Source organism: Scatophagus argus, chromosome 8, assembly GCF_020382885.2.
Source record: "Scatophagus argus isolate fScaArg1 chromosome 8, fScaArg1.pri, whole genome shotgun sequence".
Lineage (NCBI taxonomy): Eukaryota > Metazoa > Chordata > Actinopteri > Scatophagidae > Scatophagus > Scatophagus argus.
Window position 1 is genome coordinate 19,337,635 of NC_058500.1, and position 9,060 is coordinate 19,346,694.

General features: G+C 40.1%; 1 protein-coding gene across 1 annotated transcript; it reads right to left on the reverse strand.

Moving 5' to 3' along the window:
* On the reverse strand, positions 1 to 8,974 carry LOC124063009 (probable pleckstrin homology domain-containing family N member 1). Its single transcript, XM_046396203.1, has 12 exons — positions 8,689 to 8,974; positions 8,113 to 8,308; positions 6,022 to 6,151; positions 5,166 to 5,312; positions 4,751 to 4,837; positions 3,975 to 4,062; positions 3,757 to 3,893; positions 3,531 to 3,677; positions 2,709 to 2,795; positions 2,353 to 2,428; positions 2,189 to 2,265; positions 1 to 543 (listed from the first exon to the last, which is right to left on the reverse strand). Exons 2-12 carry the CDS (start codon positions 8,205 to 8,207, stop codon positions 412 to 414), a joined length of 1,203 nt encoding a protein of 400 aa, XP_046252159.1. The 5' UTR covers positions 8,208 to 8,308; positions 8,689 to 8,974; the 3' UTR covers positions 1 to 411.
* Between the last annotated feature and the right edge of the window lie 86 nt (positions 8,975 to 9,060).

Sequence of the window (9,060 nt, forward strand, 5' to 3'; positions counted from 1 at the left end):
TTTATGTTGCATTGTTTTTAAACTCTTTATTGTGGACAAGTCAAACATTAAGTATTTTATGGAGAAGACATCACAGTTAAATATGTGCCGTTCCTTTACTTCTATTTTCTTTGGTAACCTTTACAGCTCTACAGTCTCTACAGCTAACATTTTTTCTGCTGAGGTCTAAACTCAAACTGGGTTATGACCTTGTTTCTGTTTGTCCCCACATGAAAGAGAACTATAAGTATCTTCTCGGTCCCTTTGAGTGACAAAGTCACCCAAATAGAGGGTGAGAACATTTCAAAACCAATTCACTGCTGTATCTCCATTTTGTGGCACAATTAGACAAAAAAGTAATATGTACATGATATCTACACTTTATTTTAGATTTATAATTACAGTGAATTTTCATGCTTTTTTTCTGATGAGTCAGCTGCGTCCATTGATGTGACATTGGTCAGTTGTTATCATCGGTCCCTGGGACTCCTTCCTGCTCCTGTGCAACTTGGGCATGATTGGAGGGGCAGCAGGACTCACAGTAATGTTGCTGCTTCTGTCTGGCTGCAGATCAAACAGAAAATCTTGTTGATGCTTCACTTTTAAGGTATTAAACATCACCTTGACGCACGCAGATATTTATTGCCAGCACAAAATATTCCAGCTGCAATTCCAGACAATGACCACAGAAAAAAAGAAGAAAAAACCAGCGTGCTTCTGATCTCAAACAAGTTTATACAAGCTGATATTTCTACCTAAGATAGGAAGGTTGCATGGAATAAAACACAACTGTAAAACACCACAGCATGTGTCAGAAAGTAACAATGGAAAAATGCATTATATTAGTAGTAAATGGGCTAAAACAATAACTGTTAGCCTGGGGGTCCTTATCATAAATCTAAAACTGGCATAACAGATTTTTTTTCTACTTGGAGACAGCAGAAACAAACTGTACACACAACACTGGCATACTGTCATCTCCCCAATTGTTTTCACAACAGTTGCTAATTGACACATCCTGCAGATAGGGAGCAACATATTAGTATTTATATGGTGTTATGAACCCAGTCCAACATTCACTCTCCTTTTAGCTCTGTTGGTTGATATCAACTCCTGCAGGAAATGTCTGGCTCTTTATGTTCACCAGCTAACTGTGTCTACCATGTGGTACTGGGCAGGTACAGTAAGTTTTTGTTTGCTGAAAATGAAAAATTGCTATTCTGATGAGAACACTGAACAGTAAAGTTGCAGGCTAGAAAACCAAAACAGGCCCTGAAAGACAATGTAAGACTCTGCAGTGTAGAGGGAAACTGCAGTGCCAGGTTATAATTCTCAGTGGGTGCATCCCCTTGTCATTACACAGTCATTTAATGCACTATAAATACCAAAAATATCAATTATAGAAGCTTCAAATATCTGCTTTTTTCCTGTAAAATGCTATAGTTTGACTTTCTCTAAAAACAAGCCAAACAGCATAAACTGAATAAAAATCACAAATCTTGTCCTGCTCAAAGCACACAGTCAAACCACCACGCTAAAACATACTAAACACCAGTTTTACACTATAAAGACAAAAGTATTGGGACACCTGATCATTACACAAACAGGGACTTTAATGACATTGCATTCTAAGTGCATAGACAGCTTTGCAGTTTTAACAGCTTCCACTCTTCTGGGAAGGTTTTCCACAAGATTTTGGAGTGTTTCTGTGGGAATTTTTGCCCATTCATGCAATAGAGCATTTGTGAGGTCAGGCACTGATGTTGGACCAAAAGGGCTGGCTGGCAATATCTATTCCATGGGGTTGAGATCAGGACTCACTCCGAACTCATTCAACAATGTCTTTATGGACTTTGCTTTGTGCACTGGGGCAAAGTCATGTTGGAATAGCAAAGGACCTTCCCCAAACTGTGGCCACAAAGTTTGAAGCATAGCATTGTCCAAAATGTCTTGCTATGCTGAACCATTAAGATTTCCCTTCACTGGAAGTAAGTGGCCGAGCCCCACCCCTGAAAAACAGCATCTTCCCAGTACTTTTGTCTTTATAGTGCATATCACAGCACTTCCTCCTGATACAGTACTGATAAAATAATATATGAAATATGTATTTTCAACTTAACAGCTTTTCCCTCAGCTGTACTCAGCTTTTTAGCCCCTTTTTGCTCATTTTATTTTACTGCTTTAAAGATGTCAGACAGCACAGTCTAACCTGTTGTAACTGAAAGATCCAGTTCCAATAATCCTCCTGACAGGCACAAGAGATCAACAGAGGCTCCATCAGGTCACCTAAAACACAGCAGCAATCATATGAAATGGCTGTTTCAATCGCACACTTTTGCTAGAATCTAATAATAAAAAAGTATTGATGTCAACCTATTAGCTCAAACTCCATCCATCCAGGCAAGGCTGACCTCTCCACTGCTCTGACACTGTGTCGGGCCAATCTGCCCTGTTACAAATGTCACAGGAGAAGAAGAAATCATGTAAATTGTGCAGGAATTTTCTCTTCAATAAAATGCTCAAAAGACTCAAAATTTACTCAAATTAGCTACCGACTGAAAGTCACTCATGCTGTAGCTGGAAGGTGTGAGTTACAAAATGGTCCACCTATGCTGTACGTTTTGTCAAGTGTGAAAAGAACCACCCCTGTGCAGAGATTCCAAGGACACATAGTTATGCCACTACTGTTGTAGAGATAGTATTATGTCTTTTTCCCATAGAGTCACTACCTCATATCTTATATTCAGACGCTTGTTGTCAACTGACAGAAGGAGGACATCTTGAGGGAAGAGAACCATCAGTCTTTCTTGGGGTCCCTGCAAAAACAAAGCCAACAATGTTACTGTTGTCGGCTGTCAGATCAGATCGTGCCACTGACAAAATAATGTGACACTTAAAATAATGTTCTCTATAATGCAGTGTGGACACATCATATTTATCATGTTCACGTGTGCCACAAGTTGCAAATAAATTGCATAATTGCAGTTTATTACTATTTGTGTCCTATTTTGTACTTTTGTCCATCAGTGCTGTGAATAACATTGTTCTCTCACATGACATGGTAACATTGCAGCAAGGGGGCCAGTTAGGTAAACTATAGGTACAACTATATACCACTGTGTAGATGAATGCAGAGCAGAGTCAACAGTGAAAGTTGTCAGGCAATGGACTTATCTGATGTAAGTGATTTTGGAATGAGACTCAGGGACATACCTCAGATTCTAGCAACATTTTATTATAGTCAAAATTACTTAATTAGTGCACTTAAATCAAATAACTGGAGAACATAAATGACTAATTTATGTACACAAATGAGTAATTCCTAAATCCTTCTTTATCCTTATGACAGCATTAGGCCTGTATAAACGCCTGATTTAAGACATTTATAGTTCGATTTTAACAAATCAGGCTTGTTTGGGTGACATCGTTCCGTGGTCTCCGGCATATGAGTTTGTCCAACTGAATCATCAGATCGCTGTTTTGGAAACTGCCTGCCAAACACTGATATTCATAAAGCAGATTATTAACACAGTGTGAAGAGTATTTCTTACCTGTCTCTGTGTGTTGATGATATGGACCATAGATATGTATCCCAGCTGACCCATGTGCTGTATCGGCGAGCCCTCCCACTGCCAGATTGGGGCTTGTAATAAGTACTTTTTCAGCTCTTCTCTTTTCCAATGCTCATCACAGGGTAACTACAGGAGAAATACTGTATGTGACTAATTTATTACATTACATCTCCATCAGAGTGCTTTTTCATGGCTAGCTGCTTACTAGATAGGAGAGAGCACAGTGGGAGAGACTCATGGGATGGATCATTGACTTGTATATCCTATCTTCTATGTGATGCATCCACTTCTCTAACTCTGCAGCACTGGGACATGTGAAGAATTTGGAGTCCATCACTGGACCTGGAAAAAAGAACAATAATAACACTCAGAGCTTTACATTGTGTTGTCATGTCTTAGCTGAACTTGGTAACTTCCACTCACCGCTGATCTCAAACATGTGTGGTGAATGTGATGTGTCAGGGTCCACACAGACGGCTTGCAAAGACAGTCCGGAAAGGGGCAGGATGCCCTGTGAGATAAGACAACACAAAGCTCAAGAAAAAATGATGTCTGTCACAGTGCTTCAGTTTCCTCTCAAGGTCTTATTAATAGTAGTTCCACAACAACACAAACCAGCATCAACACTAGTTGTTTGGATTCTGCAGGATGAGTACATCAAATGCACAGTGATAGTTGGTTGAGGTTATGTCTACATGAGCCTACTATGTGTTAAACCTGAGCCAAAATAAATTAAAAATGTCAAATTGACCAGCATTTTCCTACATGGTGGGGCTATCTTTTGGAAGTCAATATTAAACATTTACAGCCTCTGAGGTAACAGTATATATGTATATATACATATATAACATACAGTCGCATTCACCACATTCACGGGGCAGGATGGGCAGAATAATTCTACATAGGTTTGCCACCGTGATGCCAACATTTACATTATATATATCTGTTGTTAATATAAAAATTTTGAGTAGTGCAGCTTTAATATGTGGTTGAAGCTTAGCTGGCAGCTTACAGAAATCTTTCAGCTGTGTAAGAATTAATTAGGCTCTTGATTAATATGTTTTTGTGTCCTGTGTATATCTTCATAATTACTGTTCTAGAATTACTGTAAGTAGCTTATCTAACACTATTCTCTGTTCCTAACACTATTTTACATTCAGCAGCAACTCTCTTTTCAAAGTAAAATGCACAAAGAATACCTCATAAATGAAGTCTTGTTGAGAGTGGTCCAGGGAGAGGATCAGCAGGTGGAAAGAGAACAACACCAGGAAGTGTTCACTGGTTCCCTGTGGGAGCAAAGATAAATGACAAAGATAATGCAGCGTTGTCTCCTAAAGAGTCAGTTCATAATGTTTGCTTCTCAAATACTTTGTGCAGAGATTCCATCATTCCTTCTTAAGTTCACAGCAATAAAACCTGTTTTACTATTTTTCTGTAAAATGTGTTGCTTGTCAGACAGAATGAGCTTCGGGTATTGTATGGAATAAAACAGCTGGAAAACCATTAAAAATTCATTCTTTAAATGAATTTTAGATTATGCCCCTTTAAGATGATGCATTGATGAAGCCACACCTCGTGACTCCCAGCAGACGCCCATGTGTGGGGTCATGTTACCTGTGTGTAGCTGGTGTAGAGAGACACCAGGGAGGAGTGGATGATTTCTCCGTACATGTGGGGAGGTTGGCCCTCCCACTCCCTGATTGGCTGTTGAGAGTAAATCCTGCGGTGCAACTCGTCTCTGCTCCTGCCCCACAGCACCACCTACAGACACACATGTGTATCAGCCCAACTGTGAATAAACAATACTTTGTAGAGTTGAATATTTTGCAGCCTTTGTAGTGGGTTGCAACAAATCTTGCTGAAATGTTGCTGTAAGGATCCTGACAGTCTGTTGCATAAATGTACCTTCTTTTATCACCACTGCCATCAATATTTATATGTGGCCATATGTTTCACAGTGTGAATGAGTCATGCATTACTCAGCAAATTGGTGTCTGTTTTACAAGCTTCTAATCATTGTTGTTAGAGCAAGATGTTGCCCAACAAAGGGGATTTAGACATCTAAGATATAAGATATCTTCTAGGAACACATGCGTGAAGACTGTGTGGTGTTATTCTGGGGGAGTTTGGATGTGTTCAAGTGTTTTTTTCCTCCTTTATTTCCTGTAAAGTTTGAATCACACCAAACAGGGAATGCAGAATTTCTCACTTTCGTCATGGAAATTCATACAGTGTGTTTAGTGTGTGTCTGGCCTAAATACAAATAACAGCCAAGTGGAAACTTTTGATATTCATATGAGGCCCATCTCACATTAAAAAGAGTTAAAGTGTTTGCGCAAAGTGAGCCGCACTTTGGGTTTTTTTTGTGAAAAGTGCACTACTTTTCCGCTTGTGTGTTTGTCACTTTTCAACACAACACACAGACACACAACCGCATCTCACACACAATCACACACACACACGTGTTAACCTCTTTTTCCGGGTGCTGTTCTGAAGGGCAGCCTGGCGGAGGTGGTGGTGGTGGTAGTGTTGGTGGCAGTTGCTCATCTCTGCTGTTCCTCACTGACAACTGAAGCCTGGTTTCTCCCAGACTCCACACTCTGTATAAAAACACACGTTAACACATTGATCAGACAGGACTGTCACGTGGCAGCAGTTAGTACTGATGGTGTAGAGGCACAGTGGTTAGATTTGTGGCCTCATTGTGGAACAGATGTGACAAGAAACTGAAATAATTTCTTATCTGTCATGTCAGTGTGAAGTCAAGTGCTTGTTGTGCTGCAGAAAGTCAGTCTGACATGTAAGTCAGCAGACTGGTGGCTCTATACTGACCATAACTATGATTGTGAGCCCCTGTTTATATGTGTTTCCCAGTGGCACGTGTTTGGACTAGCTATGGCCCTGGTGAGCCTAAAGGAAAACAGATAGACTAAGTAGCATTTGGACATATCACAATTTAAATGAGCTGTTTCAACACCCCCCATCCCCCTCGCAGCACAGCACCAGCCAGACATAATCTGATTACAGTTGTCAGAGTAGAGACAGACCCACCTGCTGACCATTTACCACCATATTTTTCAGCCTTTGTCCATTTCAGACATGAGCTTTGTTCCACTTTGTTAGATGCAACATTCTGTTTGGTATATCCTACTTTGGACAGATGAAGCTGAAACAGCTTTTAAGGAGGTATCAGTCATGAACACTGAATGATCCTGTGTTTTATAGTAATTTCATCACTTTATGCTATTTTGTATGCATTCTCTTCATGAGTTTTGCATGCTCTTTGTAATGGCCTGTCCACAGGGACACTGGTTCATGCTATAAACTCCTATGAAAATATATATACTACGAAAAATATTTAAGCACAAGTGAATCATATTTCATATTGTATAGCATATCATATCTTTCAACTCTTTATACCATACATATTCAACACAAAGTGTACTCAAAGCTTATTTATCTGTACATACATATATCCACATGGCCTGCATCTGTACTTCTGGCTAGATACCAAACTGCATTTCATCAATTTAGTCCTGGACTATTTGCAAAGACAATGAAGTTGAATCTAATCCAGCGTATTCCAATTGAATCAGATCTAATGTAATCTAATTCATTTCTTGTAAATCAACCTGATCAAAAATAGCACACTGTGAGATTTAGTAAATAGTGTAAATGGAATTTGGACACAGCCATGTATTTGTGTGTATATGTGAATCTCACACCACAGACATCTGTGAGTATTTTTATACAATGGGGATCTTTGTAACAGTCACACATGAGTGACTTTCAACCATATGTGGTAATTATTTAACAGTCACATATAAGGACTGTTAGCTCCTGTTGTGATTAGCCTCTGCTAATCCCCCAGCCTTAGATCGAGGTAGGATTTGTCCCGCCCTCACTCTGTACTTCATGCTACAGCCATTGTCTTCTAGTAATCTGCTAATCACATCAGTGCAGCATCACCGACTTCCAAGTTCATTTTGTGTAAATAAGAGCCAATTAGTCCTCCTGACTCACTGAATTCTGGGTGAAAATCATATGAATGCAATCTGTTGCTCAGCAGGTGTTTTCATCAATGGTTCATAACTGAACCTTCCCTTTACTACATTACCTGGAAGTATTTTTGTGTGTGTGCGTGTGTTAAAGCACATCCTGTTACTCATACAGTAACTTTCAAAAAGGTTACGTCGGAGGCTACCTCCTCTTGTGTTTTACATGTTCAGCTCCAGAACATGATGCACGACATGCCAAAGAAAACCACAGAAGTTAAAAAAAGTGGTCTTTTCATTTCACAGAATGCCACTCCTCCCTTCTTCAGAGCTCAGCATTACACAAAACCACATTTAAACAAACGGAAGAGGCGCACTCTCAAAAGTGTTGAAAATAAGAACAATAAAGATGATTTAATTCACAATAAGCCTGAAGTAACATTTGTATCCCTGTAGCTCTTAGCTCCTCTGTAATACTGTGTAAGTACAGTTGCAAGTGTGTGAATTCCCCACCATTTCTATTTTACTTCTTAGTTTTAAACTGTAAACTTATATGTATGTCTTACCCTATATTGTCTCCAGAGAGTTCCAGGAGCTCGATCTCATCAGGGCCCACCTCATCCACTCCAGTATGCCTCTGAGTCACGCTGCAGCATCCCATGATGGACGAGGAATCTGCCCCTCTTTGCCTCGGCTCAGCTTCTAGTCCACACACAGAGCACCATCTGCCCAGACAATCATCCCCACTGTGTGTGTACCCCACTAAAACCAATGAGATAACATGAAAAAAATGGGGGCTGGTTGGGTCCAAAAGAGGATATTGTATGCTGGAGGTAGGTGGAGGGGGTGCTGCTAAGCTTTAGTTCCCCCTTTTTGCCAGATTGTAGTTTAAATTTTCATAGAACCCTGAGAACGAAAGGAGTTAAAGCTTCTGAAGAATTGAAGATAAAAGTGCCAAAAAGCTTTCAACAAGTCGCAGCGTAGTAGCTGTTCCTTCCTTCCTGTCAGTTGGCTGTCTGCAGAGAACTGAAATACTTCCTCTGTTTGTTTTTTTTAGAGTCTGAACTCACACTGGGAAACTGCTCATACTTCAGCATGACAAATAAAAACCGATTCTATTGTCATTCCACAGACAAGCTTACCGTTTGTAAGGTTAAAGAAAGCAGCTCCTACAGATGTTACACCTCTTCATGTTGATAAGTCAGACTCTCTCATGGTCTCAGCCTCCTACTTGAAAAGCTTGTGGATGAAGCAAGCATCCTGTTGGGAAAGATGGAACCAATGCCCGCCTGTGTTTACATGCACTGAGCCTGAATATGGATGGGCAAGTGAGATAATTATGAGTTAAGAAACCGAGAGGTAAAAGGCTCCAGTCAAAACAACAAGCCACAACAACTGTGTTGATCTTCCTGGTTAGAATTACAGTAAGATGGAGGCAGCCTTTTTACACAGTCATGTCTGAGTGTTTCTGGCACTCCACAGGGCAGGACCTGTAGTATTGTGTCCATGAAATG

Coding starts and splice junctions, on each gene's coding strand:
- LOC124063009 (XM_046396203.1), bottom strand. CDS start 8,207: ATGGGATGCTGCAGCGTGACTCAGAGGCATACTGGAGTGGATGAGGTG. Junction 2,796..3,530: donor TCATCAACACACAGAGACAG/GTAAGAAATACT, acceptor TTGTTTTTGCAG/GGACCCCAAGAAAGACTGAT. Junction 2,266..2,352: donor GATGGAGTTTGAGCTAATAG/GTTGACATCAAT, acceptor GCTGTGTTTTAG/GTGACCTGATGGAGCCTCTG.